The sequence below is a fragment of the Nanorana parkeri genome, unplaced genomic scaffold, assembly GCF_000935625.1.
Source record: "Nanorana parkeri isolate BGI_ZX_2015 unplaced genomic scaffold, ASM93562v1 scaffold413, whole genome shotgun sequence".
Taxonomy (NCBI): domain Eukaryota; kingdom Metazoa; phylum Chordata; class Amphibia; order Anura; family Dicroglossidae; genus Nanorana; species Nanorana parkeri.
In genome coordinates, this window is record NW_017306681.1 from 169319 (window position 1) to 187797 (window position 18479).

Sequence of the window (18479 nt, forward strand, 5' to 3'; positions counted from 1 at the left end):
ATTTGAGAGACAAATTACACAATAAAAGATGACACCATGTGATCAGCATGCAGCTATTTTAGATGAAAAATGTGAGGAAATGCATACAGGATATACTATGCTTTTAAATACATATGGCAAAGTGCCTATTTTCACAAATGCATACTGATTTTATTGTAGTAATAAACATTAGATTTATAAACGTTATAAGTGTATGACATATATTGGGGGGAATTTATCAAAACTGGAGCAGACAAAATCTGGAGCAGATTTGCACTGCAACCAATCAGCTTCTCTGTCTCATTTTCAAATCCTACCTGAGCAAATTGAAGAGAGATGCTGATTGTTTGCTGTGGGCAACTGCTCCAGAATCTCTCTGCTCCAATTTTGATAAATCCCCCCCTATGAGTTAATATGAAAGTCCTTATCAACTGATTGATAACCCAAGTTTCATTTGCTGTGACTGCATACCTTTCACTATCCAAAAATTGTCCAAACATAAAGGTAATTGACTTTCCTATTTTTGCTATGTATTCCATTTTGTCTGTTGATTAAATGTTGAGTAGTACCTTATATTTTAAAACTAATCTCTATATAAAGAATGTATTGGTATTGGTCCACAGACTTTTATTGCATACATTTAGATTGGCTGCATCTGTAGTTAGAGACATTTTATGGAGGTATAATGTTTTCAAACAATCAGACTTCTTTTTTCCAACAGATGTGCAGAGAGATAGGCATGTTTTTACTGTAAGAATATTCATGTCTAAGTGCATATCAAAAGACACCGCAGGCGTTGCTGTTAATCTTGGCAGGAAAGTATTGACTGATGTAATCAACCTGCTCCTAGGCTTTTAATACCGAAGACCCATTCACTGGAAAGGTCTACTGAGGTCTGTTGGTACCCTTAGACACCTTGACTTTCTGGACTGGGTGTCTTATCAAATATCTTTGGCTACTTACCTAGTTTACTTTGTTTTACTAGAATTTGTGAGTTAATTGTGTATGTTATGTTCAATTTGTTTTGTATTTTTAACTTTAGTATAAAAATCTAGTGTTGGATTTCTTGGAGCATTTCTTGCCACTGGATAGACAGATATCAGAAAACATAGTTGACAATCTACATCTTTTGACTTATGAGTGTATCTTGAAACTGTCCCTAAAGGACCCATCTGATTCCCAGTCGCTGCCTGCACGTTAAACAGCAGATCTTCTACTTTGACCATTGTTTTTTTATTGTTTCAATTATACTTTTTGCAACTGGGCAATTTTGCTGATTGCCATTAAATAATAGACATGGTATACTCATAATACTCATATGAACAGAGAGATTTCATTACAAAATCAAAGTCCACAAAATTTACATGTTAGTCCAATCAGATGTTGGCTACATATACGATCCTTGTCTCGGTTAATTTTTACCATTCAGTTACGGTGAATGGTTTTCAACATGATACGTAAGTTTGTAGCTGCAGGATCAGCAAAAAAATAATGGGATAACTTAACACTGAAAGCTCTAAAGAACATTTTTTTGTAGTCTCCAGTTAGGTTATTTAGTGCTAACAACATGTGTCAGCACCAATATCTTGTTAAAGAATGAATATAGTATAATAATAGTAACTCTGGAAAATATATTATATACTGTAAAATTTACCAGTATATTATAAGTTCCAGTTTAACCGAATAAGAACAGCACTTAAGCGTCCTTCCCACAATAAGGCAGTTCTTAAATGAGTCAGAGTCTCTTCCTGGAAATGTGAATATCTAATTTGAGCCAAATTTAATGCTATTCAGAAATAAACTGAGAGGTCATTCTTCTGTAAGAATAACGCCTCAATACTTTTAATAATGTAAGCTTAATTTGACCCTAGCAGAAAGTCAAATTTAAACTAAATAGTAAGGCATTACTCTTTGAAGAAAGAGGGTGTCTACATACCTGTCCTTCAAGCCATTTCATAAAATGTTACTCTGTAGCAGAGCTCACTGCGCCAATCTGATTAATAACTTCAGGCTGGCTGAATGTGGTTTTCCTCCCTGGCCACTGTGGTTCCTCCTGCTGACCCCTAGTCACTACAGGACAACTAACTACTGGACAGGTAAGTATAAACCTATTATTATTATTACTTAGGGTTACTAGAGTGAAAGTGTATTTCCATTTTGGCAGCCAAATTGGGATAACATATATTTTATATGTGTTACATGTTCCCATCCACACAGCATAAACATGTAAGCTTCCTGTAGTTTAAATTGCTTTAAGTGGGCTATGCGTACAGTAAATTTTGGCTGGTTCATCAAGTGTGCTTCATCAAGAATCCTTCTGCCCACCATCCCTTGAGCAATTGATTGAAGTAGCAAGGTGCATAATTCTTGGGCGAACTGAACTAGCAGCCAGAATTTAATAGAAACGGTGGGGATTCCTCGGTCAATGCTCTTAAGCATTAATGGAGGAATCTGTTCTATTATTTTCATTCAGCCCCCAGTCTATTAGAAAAAATATATACCCGCATTCACTTTTCTTCTTCTTTGTAATCTTAGGAAGGGCTGTGAGGGGTTTGTGTCAAACCAGTGTGTACTGTGTTGACTGAATCCATTATAATTTGTAAAGTAGATTTGAACACTGGATGTCCTAACAACGGCTTAAAGGATTACAACTCTGGCTTCTCTTACCTTTAAAATAACAACAAAGACACCTTTAGAAATGTTTAGTAATGGCAATCTACAAACACATACGTCTAGATAATTGCAGGATTTTTATTCTATGCATACCTTATTTTTCTTTCCTCTCCGTTCTTCTCACAGTGCCCATTTTTACTAAGGGCAGAATATTATATCTGCCTTTACTTCCTGGAACTCTGGCACATTTGACTAGGACATGTGACCATGCACATCATCTCACGGGAGGAAAATGCCTTTCACTGAGATCTCATAAGATTACAGATTATATTTGCCAGCAATGCTCTGCTGATGTAACCTTCCCAAGATGCATCTCTTAGGCACGGGCTACTAATGCCTAAGGCCTGGTTCACACCTGGGCGTTTTGTAGCGCGTTCGAACGCTCTGCAAAACGCTCAAGCACCGAAATCCCATTATTTCCCATGGGTATGGTTCACACCTGGGCGTATTACAGGCCGTATGAACGCGCCACAAAACGCCCAAAGAAGTACAGGAGCTTCTTTGGGGCGTTTTTGTTGCGCGTTTCTATTGGGATACAGCCAAGTAGCCCTCGGAAACGCGCGTTTTTTTACCGCGAATCGCGCATATTCGATACGACAAACGTGCATATTCAATACGCCTAGGTGTGAACCCAGGGTAAGAGAACCGGGAAATGGAAAAACAGTAATTAACATTAACAGTTTAACAAATGAATGTAAGAAGATTTCATATCAGCAAGCATCGCTGTATTTTTTTGTGAAAGGGGGTAAAGGTCCGCTTTGAGCTTAAATATGCAATGTGTACATGAAGGCATTACGAAATCTTCTGACAGCTTTTTTTAAAGATGTTGAAACCCCCTACAGTTTCATTTTGGGGATGTAATATCACTGGGAATACTGGCTGTCACTTTAAGAAGAAAGAGAAATGCATTTTTAAAATAATATATTTGATCGCATACATCTTTAAAACATATTCCTGTTTAGTATCTTCCTTTTAAATGAAATGCCTCTATTTCTGTCAAAAGCACAGTCCTAAATTAATAATACTGTTTTGTTTTCCCTTGCGAGGAGTACAAGTTGTAATTTGAGAAGTGTTATGTACACTGTGTCTTTTTTTTGCTTTTTCTGCAATTTGCTGATTCTGCATATTGGCATCCAAAGGATTTCCCTCTGACATAGAGAACAGTCCGTGGCCAAGTGTTCCCAATTCAGAAAAACAGACTGTAGAGTTTAAAAGCGTACAAAGTTTATCCCTGCACACGCTGGGTGGAAATAATCTGACACATCCGACTGGCTGAAAACAGATATACAAGGACTAAATAAAAATGAGAGATGAGGTGCTGCCCATAGCACCCAGCTGGAGCCTAAATGTTATTGTATGGCACCTTTTAGAAAATTGATTGCCTGCTGTATTCAACAAATTCTACTTTTTTTTTGTTTCAGACAAAACAAATGATAACGCAAGTGAAACTGATATGTTTTATCAGCAAGTCAATAATATTTATATATAATATATTGAACCCATATGACACTAAACAGTGTTATTTGTGACTTGCTGCTTAATACTGGTGTCACACTTTCCTACATATAAACAATACTCCCCTACTTAGTTAACCCCCTAAGGCCTTATTCACAAAAGCGGCACGTGGGTGCTAAAACTGTGTGCTGGATCTACAGTTTTACCACCCCAAGCCGTCCACTACAATGACTGTGGCAATGGTGGCCCTGTTGTATACATAGTTGCGGAAATAAATATACAGCATGTCTTATTTGACAGGCAGTGCCACTTGTCAAACTGGGTATGGGTACATAGTTGCCGTGCAGTGTTGCACCCTCTGAAGAGTGATCCACCATGGAACACTTATCAGAAGGGCAGTGGAGACTGCAGCCCATGTGAATGATGCCTTAGTTCGTTTTACAACACAGGAGGAGAAAATTCACTCCTGACCCCAGTTGGGTCAATTCCCTGAATCTTAACAGTGCTCTATTAGATTTTGGCAATTTGAACTGTGGACATACTTAGTTGCAAGGAATGTATACAGTGCTTTATTTCCACTATTGTTTTGGCTATTGTTACCTCATGTAGTAAAGCATTCCAAAACTTAATGTTGAACTCAAGGGTCAGCAAATACTGTCTAAATGCAAGCGACATGTGTATTCTTGCTTGACTCTTGGAGTGCTTTGTGTATTTCTTCCAGATCTGTGCAGTAATCCAGTGTGAAGCTTTGCCACTGTTCAGCAGCTTCCAGTAATAAAGACCAGTCACTGCTTCGCTCTCTCCTTGTGCAGGGTGACTGATCTTGTATCTGCCCCTTCCTTTAGCTTTCTGCAGGCAGCCTGTAGTGGATGGAGCCTGCTGGGGCCCTCCCACAGCTCTGCTTTCTGCACAGGCTATGTGCAACACAGTATTGTTGTCACTGCTACATTTACAAGGTAACAAGTAATTTTATTGATTTTTATAAAAAGCATTTGGAACACACAAAGTGGATTTATATCACTTGTGGCTATTGAAAGGTACATGTAAATGAAAATAATTGTGCCCAGAGTCCATCTTTACCACTCTTAGGACCCATTCATACTATTGTGTTGTGGTAACATATGTTAGACGTGCCAACACAGGGATATATGTGCAGTGCATTGCTGTGCCATTCGTTGTGAATGCCACGGTAACAAACTGTGAAGTAGGTGCCAACTTGCAACACACTACAACACATATACCCAAATATTGGGGGAAAACGGTCATGTTCAGTTCCGGGTATGTGGTGGTGCCTTGGCAGCTCATTATGTATAATGAACCACAACAGACCTGATAAGTCTTGTATGGATCCTGATAGTAAAGAACCTCTTCCTAAACAGAGAGTACATTTTACAATAATAAATGGGCAAAGGTCCAAAAGGTGTTTTGCAAGGGCTATCAAGAGATACCAGGAAGGAAGTTGTTTTTTGTAAATCTCACAGGAAATAATACCAGTGGCTAAAGACCCAGGTTAAAATAAATAGTGAAGGGAATCAAGGAGTATGCTATATTTGTGGCACATCAACGGTATTTTTCTGTACTTGCAGCATGTTTAGAGATACAACATGAGGAAATGTGCATGTATTCCAGAGATGCACTAAATGTTTTTTATTTTTTGCTTTGACATTTGCTTTAATGGAGGGAAAACTAAAACAGAATTGTAGCCAAAAACGGCATAATATAAAATCTGTATTTACTGCAATATTATCCTTCAATCCAGATGTTTTCCTTGTGGTACTTTTTTCTGGCACTAGATAGATGTCCTACATCATTCTACCCACTGCCTCAATCCACTGGACCTGCCCCACCCCATTCAACCCACTGGGGCCTGCCCCACCCTGAGACTGGACAATGAAAAGAGGAGCAGCACAATGATGAGCTCAGCTCTCTGTCACTGTGCTTTCTCCTTCTATCAGCATGCTTCTTGTCAGCTTGTCAACTGACTGGTTCCTTGTGCTGCTTCTTCCTTTTACAATCCAAATCTGCTGTACAATGATTGCAAGAGGCTGATACCAGGTCAAACTCAGTTCTTTATACTGCTTGTGTTTATAAAAATCATCTCTGATATATTAGCGGTTACAGAGCTAATTTGTATCTTTCATATCTTTCTAGAGTTCAGCTTTAAACACAATTATGAAAGTTATATGTAAAGGTTTTCATTGCCTTTGTAAATATAAAAAATTTATCTTGAAAAAAAGGCTACAACTACTTAGAAGAATAAAAACACATGCTTTGTTATCAAATAACTTTACTCTAGTTTATGAAACTTGAAAATGAGCCCTGTCTATCCTATTTGGCATGAAATATAGTTTTCCTGTGTGAAGGTCATAGAGGTCAATAAACTATAACTTCCTCAGCAGGCAGTTTTTCCTTATCTCCTTCCTCAGAGGTTCTTTGGAAAGTTCTGAAAAATGTTCATCCCAGTGACACCAGCACCTTTGTCTTGATGCCTTGGTGCAGCTGTGCTTCATCGAAAATAAATGACTAATTCATAAATTCCCAAATGGGAACTGAAACTTTGTTGAAAAACCAGACTTGTTTGTTGAACATAAAAGGACATAAATCCTTTACAGTTCACCAGGGAAAGACTTGAAAAGGGGAGTAATTATTATAAACCACTTAGTGCTATATGCTCTGTATCATGTTGCCATGAGAAAGTAATGTTTGATTGGCTGAAAAAAAAAACAGGTTCTGTAAATCCTTTTAGGTTGATTTAAACTGTTGTATGCCGTGTAATATAATACCGCATTTGTTCTAAAACCGAGTGAAAACAGTCCAAATTATGATATGGGTATTTGTATACATGTATATCATTTTCTCATGGACTTGATTAAAAAAAAAAAAAACTTAATTGGAGAAGTTTAGTAAAACATTTTACAAGCAAAATTATAGCCATCATATATGCATTTGCAATAACTGTGCAACAAGTGATCATCCCATGTAGTTCCTTAAGGTGGTAAATGTATAGCATATTTACATAAAAAGGTTTTCAAACTATGTTTTTGGGAACCTTAAAGTGGCGCCTGGATAGCAGTAGTTTTTACTGTTATCCAGAGCTTCTTTACAGAGATTTACCCTTAATTTCTGTCCTGCTGACACTGTTTTACCAGACAGGAAGTGAGAGTAACTTTCCAACAGCAACACAGAAATAAATACAAATGCTATTCTTCAGTAGAGCAGGGAAAGGCTAGATTCCTGTTAGGCCCCTTCTCATGGGCTTTCCCATCAGGTCCGCCTGTCAGTTTTTCAGGCGGACTTGGTCGGAAGCCAAATGTTAGTCTATGGGCAGCCGCATTTAAACAGATGGGCATCCATTTACATACAGTCACCCCAAGCTCCAGACTTTAGCACAGACTTCTGTTTTGCCTGACCTGTGTCCATTTACATCAGATTCCCCCCGATTCCCCATAGACCAACATAATTTTTTTCCTTCATTGCCAGAGGGGGTACTAGCAACAACAACATTTATTTATATATATATATATATATATATATATATATATATATATATACACACACACATAATATGCAGTGTTATAGTACATATTCCTATTCAATATATAACAAAAGTTGTTTTCTCTTACAAATTCTTGCTCAATATATAGGGGTTTCTTCAAAATACTCAGACATTTTAAGCTATGTTTGGGCAAACTTGCACTTTTTATCTTATTGTTTTACTTTCTCTTTTGTAAATTTAAATGAATTGAACAATGATATTATTTTTTGCTATATGAAGTATACAGAGCTGTGTGACTACAAAGATTTCTGGTTGTAGTGACTAATTGATTAAAGTATCTCCAAGTGCCACACAACTAGAAACCTACAATGCCTGAAGGTTAAATCTGAGATACCAGTAAGTGGTGAATAGGGTAGACAAGGTATCACTACAGTTTGTTCCACAGTCATTTTGATTGACCATATACTCTATGTTTGCCAATTTTAAAAGCAACTATTAATATAATACATATAATACATTGTTAATATTAATAGTATTTACATTTTTGAAGACCTGCACATTCTTTTCTAAGACCTGTACTGTCCTAAATGGATTTTGCATGGCAGATTCACTCCGCTGCAAAGCTAATATTAATCAGTGTAAAGTCAAACTAAACATAGCTAAGGTCTGATTGGCTGCTTTGGGTCACTACTTATTTTACCATGGAACAAACACAGTTTGAATTTCTTCACTTATCACTTCACTTCACAGATATCACTTACTAAATTATACTGTGGTGCTGCCCAGTTTCTCCATTACAATAGGGTTTAATTCTTGAAATCACATTTGCTACTTTGTAGTTTTGATTGATTTAGTTCTGCTGTTGTCTAAGATTATGGAATGTGGAAAACTAAACAAGCATGTGAAACCTGACTTGATCCCTGAGCTATACAACCCTACTCTCTTCTGAAATGTTGTCATGGAATTATATTTCACATATGCAAAACAGAGGTGATCTAGACTGTTATCTTCACAGCTAGCCAAAGCATGAGATCGTGGTTGGATGGTTGGAGTTCTGCACATTGCTTCTACAGGAAGAATGTAATGCGTGGACAATTGTTTTGGTCGGACATGCAAGTTTATGCACTGAAGAGAAACCTCTGGCACCCACATTGCCTCAGGCAGTGTCTGTCAGGGAAAATACATTGTGGAGCAGTAATTCCACTAAAAAATGTACAGTTATTTTCTGAGCTGACTGCCATTGGCCAGGTAATGCAACAATAACACTATATTAATCTATAATTCCAGAAGCGGCTTATTTAACTACCTGCTGTCCGGCCGTTGTAATTAAACGGCCGGACAGTGGCTTCTTTAGGGCGGATGGGTGCCGCTAGGAGGGCACGAGCCGGAAACCAGCTTTGAATGTAAACAGCCAGCGATGGCTGTTTACATACAAGCGTTCGGGCGTCTGTAGAGACGCCCGATCGATTGTAATATGCGGTCGGGTGTGCGCCCCCCCCCTGCTGCTGTCGATCCTGGGCTCCGCTGTTCCCGGTGTGAGCCCGTTTGATCTCCTCCTCCTCGTCGGAATGCAGGAAGTGATGTGTATTACATCACTTCCTGCATTCAGTGTCACTTTCCGGTACAGAAACCGTAGAGAAGCTGGTGAAGCAGGACTCTGCTTCAGTAGCTTCTCTGGGGGTCCCTAGGTGACATTAGGGGTCTTAAAGACCCCTGATGTCTTCATAAAGAGGACCTGTCACTGCAAATTGGCTATCAAATAAGGAGCTTGTTTGCTCCCTATGTGATAGCAATAAAGTTCAGTGGAAAAAAAATGTTTAAAAAAATTTGTAAAAAAAAAAAAATCACATATCAAAGCAATAAAAAAATACCTACGTGCGAAAACACCAATTACATCCATTGCGCCGCACATGTTACATATCGCCGCGAACGTCGGAATGAGATCAATAATTCTAGGGTCATCAATCACTGATAACACTAAACTGATGAGCAATAAAAGCTTTTAAAGTGTCGGCTATGGTCAATTTTGAGTATGGTAGTTTCTTGCGATTTAACGGGTGCACGCAATTTTAAAGCTTGACATGTTTGGTGTCTATTTACCCGACGTGACCCCGTCTTTTATATTTTACCAAAAAATTGGGTAATAATAAATGTTTTATAACATAACGTAGGGAGAACAGTATTTTTTTCAAAAATTGCGGTACTTTTTTTTATTATACAGTAAAAAATCCACCAAAAGAAAGCTCTATCTGTCCCCAAAAAATTGTATAAAATTCATTTCAGTACAGCGTTGCATGACGGAATAAATGTCAGCCAAAGTACTGCAGCTCTGAACACTGAAAAACACCCTGGTCAGCAAGTGGTTAATACCTTTTTTTAAATATTTTCTGCCTTGTGACTCCAAATCACAAAGACAAAGTTGCTTGAACTTAATACAAAATGTCTAGTTTCAGAGAGTAGGAATTTTAACTGGGGTGGAAAAAAAAAAGGAATAAAAAAAGACTGCATATTCAAAAGATTATAGATCTGATGCAGCTGTACTGGCATAGGGTGTAGATTGGACTGGCAATAGTGTGCAGGTGGTTAGCCATGGATTCATACACAATTGATATTAACATGTAAGAGCAAAAGTGGAAAAACTGAGATGGTGCTATGCATAGGCATGTTAAAATTTGCAAGAGATAGAAAATAATTACTGGAAGACATTAGAATATGGTCGAAAATAAAAGTGTTTTGAAGGAACAGATGAAGAACCCATTCAGGACCTATTCAATTGTCTCCACTAGGCTCAAATGCCTTCTGTTGCTGTGTGCTTTGGGTAAATGGAACATGCTGCATTTAAACACAGCACAACAGGCTGCAATACATTACAAAGACTAAAGGTGCCCATACACCTTATGATTATCGTACGATTATCGTACGATAATCGTACGATAATCGTATGCGATCGACTTTTCGTACGACAATCGTAACGTGTGAATGTAGTGCCCGACCGATAGTACTGTACAATCGTACGACTTTTGACGGTCAAGCATGTTTGAAAACTTTGGTCGATCGTACGATGTTCGCATGGTTGGTGGCGTTTACGTCCGTCAAAAGTCGTACGATTAACACTGTGCATGCGCAAACGAAAATAATTACGGTCAATTACCGCAAGTCGTCCAGGTGGTTTTTTTTTAACTACCGCTGATTGAACCTTGCGATAATTGGGGCAGGATGGGGCCGTCGTACGAAAATTGTACGACGGTTCGATCATCGGACGAAAAGTTTTGTCCAATAATCGTAAGGTGTATGGGCACCTTTACAGTGTGTGCTGTGGGCTTTAAGGAAGGGAAAAAAAGTTGCTTTGCTCCTGATGTAAACAAAAGAAACAGATGCTTCAACTCAAGTGCATTTGATGTGTGTCAATGCAAGCTAAATGCAACGGATGTGGTGTGAATCCTGCCTAATGAAAGCCAATAAATAATTAGAGAGAGTATAATACACATGTAAAACATTAACAGGAAATGTTTTGTCATTGAGTTATAACTCTAAGTATATGAAAAGCTTTGACTAAGATTGTTTAGGGAGAAAAGTAGTGCTAGAGCTTTTAAATATCTCATGCTGTACAGAAGCAAATATCAAAAAAATCAACTTAAGACTGTGCATGCTTAGACATGGAAAACATTTGAAAACATGTGTATGGAGAAGAATTTGTTCAAAAAAGTTGTCAAGCAAGAAGCTATTTTAAAAAAGAAATTGGAGGAAAAAAAAGTTTTTGCCCATAGGGACCAATTAGGGTTGTACTTTAGTGGGTAGTATGGGGAAGGGGGTGGGAGTTATTCTAGAACTTGCGTTCACTTTGTTAGTACTGTATACCTGCAATTGTACCCAGCAAAATGAAAATATTCAGCTGCAGTAGCTGTGATTGTATCTGTACACAATAATGAAAGTGTATGTATAGCCCTTTTTTTTTTATTTTGTAGAAGGGTGTGCTCTGTGAGAAAGGACTATAGTATAACTACTGATAGGGAGTTGTGATCCTTGGGTAAGCACAACATATATTACATGCTGGTAGCCTGTGTCTTTATTTTTACTTATCTAGAAGGCTTTAACACATGTGTGTTGAAGTGCCTTCAGAGAAGCCCCATATGAGGCCCAATTCTTGTCTCTTTTTGACAAATGAAAGTCAATCTACCAAAAGAGAGCAGCTTGGTAAGAGTTAGAGTACATGAAAAATGCAAGACTGAGCAAAGGGCATCGTTATTTCTGCAAAAGGGTCACTTACCATGAGTGCCCATCCACACTATAGCATTGTGCAGTGCATGTCACTGTTTGTTTAATGCAGGCTATCACACACCGCACCTAGTGTGTGGTATCATGTTCTAGTTGTGTTGCATTGTCATTCATTTGAATGGCACCCCAATGCACCTTCCAGTGGCCACACACTGTGGGGCAGTGCAACACACGGTACCGCAATAACATGCATTGTGCTGAAAAAAGTAATGAGTGCACTTTTTTAATGTACGGTATTACAGTATCACGTGCTGAGCTGCGCTGCAGCGCTCAGCCACCAGGCGGTAAGTTGGAATGCCATTCAAATGAATTACAACACACCTAGCTCTTGGTACCACACACTAGATGTGTTGTGTGGTAGCGTGCACTTAACGCAATGCTATAGTATGAAGGGTCTCTAAATTTTAATTAATGAAAGTTCTTGAAGCATCATTTGCTTGTTCTGGAACACAATTTTAATATTTTTGTAATTATAAAGTAGGGATGTTCAGATACCAAGTACCGTACAGATACTTTTCCAGCTCCAGGACTAGACTAGAGAAAAATTCAAAAGTTAGGAGGCAGTCGTCATTTTTAAGGAGTGTACGGAGCTCCTGGGATTTGTACATCACCATTTTAATGCATTATTTTTTTTAAATAAATATATATAAGTGATGCACCGATACAATTTTTCCAAGTACAAGTACTGATACTTGTCCAAGTACTCACAGATACAAGTACTAATACATTTTTTGTTTATTATTATGTGACCGTTTTTCTAAAACAATACAGAGTAATGATTTCAGGACAGTGGTGGAGCACCAGAGCTAGGTCCCAGCTGCAACTGCTGCAACCCTGGTAGTTCAGATGAAAAGGCCAAGTATGGGCACTGGTATCTGAACTGGTATCTGGACATCCCTATTATAAAGAAGTACTTGTTCATGTTGGAGACAGCCCACTTACTTTCTCCATCTCTAGATATCTCATCTAATTTGCTTGAATTAGCATTTTTTATTGCTTTTTTTTTCTAGTTAAAGGTTTACTATGAAAGCTGTGGATTACTTGTCTAAATTTGTTCTAGATCACAAAACCTTTACATCTTTGTCTTTTATCAAATTTTACCACCAAAGCAATGCAAGATGTTTGAGCATGATAACCAAAAGTACTAAGGAGAAAAATTGTCCTTTTATAAAGCAGGTTTGAGGTGCTTCTGAGGTCCATCTAAAAATTTCACAGTTCCTTTTGAACTGCATTTGCTCTCCTGTCTTGTGTTTGACATTCTTTTAGGCTGGGTTCATACCTAGACGATAGCCTTTTTGCACGTTCCTATGCAAGTTTTTGCGCGATTGTATGTGCATAAATCAAGCCGTGCGTTTTTTAAAGAAGATTGTGGCTCATTAACATATGTGAATAGGCAGACACGCCTTTAAACGCACACAGAAACGCGCAAAAGCACTGCAAATGCACGTTTTCACGCATTTCCTATTGAGTCTATGGGGCCACAATGAGCTGTAATATGCCATAAAAAAAGCTCATGTACTTTTTCCAGCAACAGGTGTTTTGCTTTTTGTGACAAAATGCTTGAATGTAAACAGAGCCATAGAAATTAATGGGATTTTTTGGGGGGCATATTTTTGAGCGTTTTTTAGAGCAGAAAAAGCGCTACAAAACACTCAGTGTTAATCAGGTCTTAAGCTGCATCAAGCTGCTTCAAGTATTTTTGCATGTCCATTGACTTGAAAGAAGAGGATAGCAGAAGATAGCGAACAAAAAGAGTATATAGTGATGATGCAGAGGCCTTTCTCTTAAGGCTAGTGTGTCTACTAGGGTTGCCACTTGTCTGGGATTCACCTGGACCGTCCGGGTTTTGAATGCTGTGTCCGGGTTTCATGGCAGCTGAGACCCAGACACATGATGTCAGGCAGACAGGGGCAACCAAAATTGGTGTCACTATTTACATATGCATAAGCCGCGGCTCATTCTCCCCAAAAAATTTCTGTGCGTCGCTAGAGTGTTCGGGTTTCACTGAAAAAAAGGTGGCAACCCTAGTGTCTACTGGTACTTGGGTGCCCCCAAGACTTGTAGTATATACTCTGGCCATGGATGTCATTACTGACCCCTCAAGTAAATGCAGCATAGGGTAGTGGAAGGTAAGATCAGAAGTAGAAGAGGAATCCTGGAAACGTAGCAAGAGGTCAGGGCCAGCAGCAGATTAAGGTGTATCCAGTAAATGTACCAAAAGGTCAGGGCAGGTAACAGAGAAAGGGGTATCCTGAAAATGTAGCCGAAGGTCAAGACAGGTATCCGAGAAGCAAGAATTTAGACATACGGGTGCAGATTTGATCAGCAGGAAACTCTATCATGAGCACTGAGGAACAGGCTAATGATGCTTAAATAGGGCGCCACCAGCAAGGCCAATCCCAGAGTTGGAGGTGTGTGAACAGATTCATTAGGCCTCAGTTGACTAGACTAGTGCTGCAGCCAGCAAGACACAAAGAGATCGCATTTATTAGTCCACACCTGCCAAGAAGACCGGGATAAGTGCAGTGGCAACAAGCAACCACCAGAAGAAGACGGGAGGTTGCAACAGGCATAGGGTCAATAGACATGCCTCTGAGGCTAGGTTCACACCAGATGCAGTGCGTTCCGGTCCGATTCTGGCCAGAACACACTGCATCGCGGTGCAATCAAAATTTTGATCGCACCACACTGGACCGGACACCAGGCACAATGTGCCTTGCGATCCCGTGCGGATGATTGCATTGCGACCGGAGGGTGTGGCTATGGTGCCATTCACTTCAATGGCCCACCACCCCCTCCTGCCCCACAAAAAAGTAAGCCGGCCGCAATGCGATGCAGTGCGTTGCGGCCAGAATTGGGCCGGAACGCACTGCATCTGGTGTGAACCTAGCCTAACACTTTGGACATGGACAGTAGCAAATCAAAGTAATTCACATTGTAACATTGTGGCTAGATGGTGCGGTTAGCTAAGAGGTGCTCTTAGCTAACCAAAGGTAAACTAAGGTAGAATCACTGTAATGTTTTTTTTAGTAGTTAGATTTTTTTAGTAGGTTGTATCGTGTCACAGCTGTTTTTCTAATTAAAATGTATGAATGTGTTAGACATCCTTCATCCTTCTATTTTTATCTTATCAGGTATGATTTTGTAGAGATTGAAGACCCCAGTGACGGCACAATCTATGGGCGATGGTGCGGCTCTAATACAGTGCCAGGCAAACAGATTTCGAAAGGAAATCAGATCAGGATACGATTTGTATCTGATAAATATTTCGCTTCTGAACCAGGATTCTGCATTCATTATACCCTCCTCACCCCGGTAAGCAACTTGGTTCTCGACTCATTGTAGTCGTTATTAGAGAACGCTGTACTTTCAGTAACTTGATAGCCTTAGGTCATCAGGTCTGAGCACACCCCAAAAAAGTTAATGAAAACTAAACAACTTTCTTTAACAAGCAATGTATTCCTTACATGAAAACTAAATATATACCCAGGTGTTTCACTTTGCTGATTTGGGATGTGTCAGTGATTTCAGTTTGTGGTCAGTCATGTGAAAATTCCTGTGTAACTTTGTTTTCCCAGTTTGCAAGGAAATGTAATATCTGTAAATTATGTTTGAGTTTTTTTGGAAAATGAATTTGTTTGAAACAAACAGTAACTGCCAGAGATGATTTTTCATACTACTGTGATGATTATATGCAGATGTAGCTTGTTTGTGCTCCTTCCATTTGTCACCCTTATGTTTTGAGGATGCATAATCAGAGTCTAAACTTGGAAACTAATTTTCAACTTGTGTTAGAAGTTTATGTAGTTATTAACCCCTTACAGCGGGTTACATAAATGTACATCATCCGCTGGAAGTGGTTCCAGCCGTGTTCCTGGTACACGTTTTACACAGCCGTCGATTGCTGTTTAAATACAAATGATCCGGCGTCTGTACAGGTGCCAGATCGCTTGTACCGTACAGCGTTGTGTCCCCCTCCACCCCCCTCCGTTGGTGCCGCCGCCGGCTTCCTGGGCTCCACTAACAGGTTGGAGGGAGGTCAGCAGGCTTCCAGCCCCTGATCTCTCCTCCGATCACTGGACTTAGAATTGCATTGGATGTGCATTGCATCACTTCCGGTGTCACTGGGCACATTCTCCGGCTCCTAGAGCCAGAAGAAGAAGCTGGTGAAGCAGATCGCTGCTTCATCAGCTTCTTTGGGGTCCCTAGGTGACATTTGGGGTCTAAAAGACCCCTGATGTCTACATAAAGAGGACCTGTCACATTATATTTGCTATTACATAGGAGGCTTGTTACCCCCTATGCAATAGCAATAAAACTGAGTGTAAAAAAAAAATAGTACAAATTAAAATAGTACAGAGTAAAAAAAATTAAAAATGCAAAATGTTTTTAAAAGGTCCCCCACCCCCCATGTGCATGTACATACAATGCAAACACGCGTCGGATACACCTTTGTGCAAAAGCAAAAATTGCCCCACACGTTACATATTGTCGCGATCATTCGAGGTAAGAACAATAATTCTAGGCCCATCAATCACTGTTAGCAAATACTGGTGAGCCATAAAAGCGTGGTAATGGGAAATTTTATTGTAGTTTTTTGCGGTTTCACAGACGCACACGCAATTTTAAGGCTTGGCTTGTTTGGTATCTATTTACCCAGTGTGTTTTTTTTAAATAAATTCTTTATTTTGAAAATGTTTAACTTTTTGTAGACAAAAAAGATTGTTAAGAACAATTACAAAGAAGAAGGTATGACAGCTTCGAAAATCATCAAAGAAAAAAAGAAGGTCCCAATATGTAGGGGTCCAGGAGTCAGTGAGCAAAACAACATCATGTGGTATTCCTGACGATACAAGGAGATAGATTCGCAGCATATTTATGTCATGAATACAGGTAGTAACCGTGTGTTATAGTACATAATAGTACACAGGGAGAGGAAATCAGATTGAAAGAGAGAGATATGTAGAAGCAAAAAGACAAAAAGAGGGGGACAGAAAGAGGAAGGGGGGTTGGAAGGTGGGGAGGCTCCATCTGCCATTCCAGCACTACTCAAGGGCCGGTCCCCTCCTGCAGCAGGGAGAGAGGGAATTCCTGCCAATAAAACCATTTAGTACAATGCTGAGCATGCGTGCACCTGGCAAAGGAGATCAAATCTTCCGTATGTTCCATCTTTTATATTTTACAAAAAAATCAGGTATTATATTCTGTTTCTGTGCACTAAATTTATTTTAGTGTATTTTATCCTAGAAATACTTGCTTGATAAACATTTGCGCAAAATACCGTGCAACATAAAACAAATGCAACTAGCATCTTTTTATTCTACAGGGCCTCTGCTTTCAGAAAATTATATAATTGTTTGGGAGTCTGTTTTCTAGCCAAAATGTTAGATTTTATCAAGTGTGTGCAAATGTAACAAATTGCTCCGAACAGCAAGTGGTTAGAGTGGATTACTTCTGGATCGAAGTTGCACACCACATTGGTCTGTGTTGGGTCCTACCTACCTGATACTTGTTTTATAAGCAGCTGCATCGGCCGTTCAGGATTACATTATCAAACTGTTGCAGGGCTTGTTCACACCAAATCCGGTCCAGATCTGGATGAACTTCTGCATATGCAGTGCAGTGCATTTTGCCGTGGTTTTGCTGCATTTATGCCATGTTTTGGATGCATTCCGGTCTGTGCTTTTTTTTGCCTAACATGGGCTTTCAGGTGTAGTCCAGTGCGTTCCAGAGCGTTTGCATATGTGTTTGATGCATTTGCTTGTCTTTTGGTGCGTTCCAGAGCAGAAGAAATAGTGCCTGCTGCAGTTTTTCCACATGCACTGGAACTGAACTCGGTGGTGTGAACTAGAGCCCAAAATACCATTGGGATACATTGGATGCATTTTTAAAGCATTCTTAAACTGCTCTGCTCTGCATCTGCTACGCACTTGGTGTGAACAAGCCCGCATACTTTAGAATAATAGAAAATAGCATTTACAGTAAAAAATTATATGGATCAAATAATTTACAGAGAACTTTGGAAATGTAAAAACATTTTTATATAGGGCATATTTAAAGCAGACATTAAGTGCACAGCATATTAGCTCATTATGTCCAATTTGCATGCCAAACCGATCCCCTCCAAAGCTGCGTTGTGCTGTCCGCTCTCCCCGCCTGTGAGAACGCTTTCATCTTCTCCCCGGTCTATTTTCAGGTTCTGCATCTTTGGCCAGCTAGCATGAAGTAATTCCCGTGCTTCATTTTGGCATGCCAGGTCTGTGCGCTGAGCTGCGCGTGTGCGGCCTTGTGCAGAGAAAAAATAAACAATTGCTGGCATGTAAGTGATTTTTGGCAGAAGAGACTTACATTATGTCTTGTGCCAAAAAAGGCTCGTTGTCCGCAATTTTAAAATGACACTTTACTTCCGCTTTAATATTACAGATTATTGCAATTCTAACATATACCTGTACATATTGATGTCTTCAAAACCTGCACAGATCTCACATACAGCTTGATAAATGCAAAATAAGAAATAGACCAGGATATGATAATTAGATGTGAATTTTTAAGCTTCAATTTAAAGTGACATTAAAGTCACAAGCCCCCCCCCCCCCCCCCC

At 39.4% G+C, this 18479-nt stretch overlaps 1 protein-coding gene across 1 annotated transcript in view; it reads left to right on the forward strand.

Annotated features, from left to right (window-relative positions):
* PDGFC (platelet derived growth factor C) overlaps positions 1–18479 on the forward strand; it is a 217193-nt gene that overhangs the window by 134160 nt on the left and 64554 nt on the right. The window contains exon 3 of the mRNA XM_018559711.1: positions 15013–15193. Within this exon, the coding sequence (XP_018415213.1) occupies positions 15013–15193 (181 nt within the window). The remainder of the gene's footprint in view (positions 1–15012; positions 15194–18479) is intronic.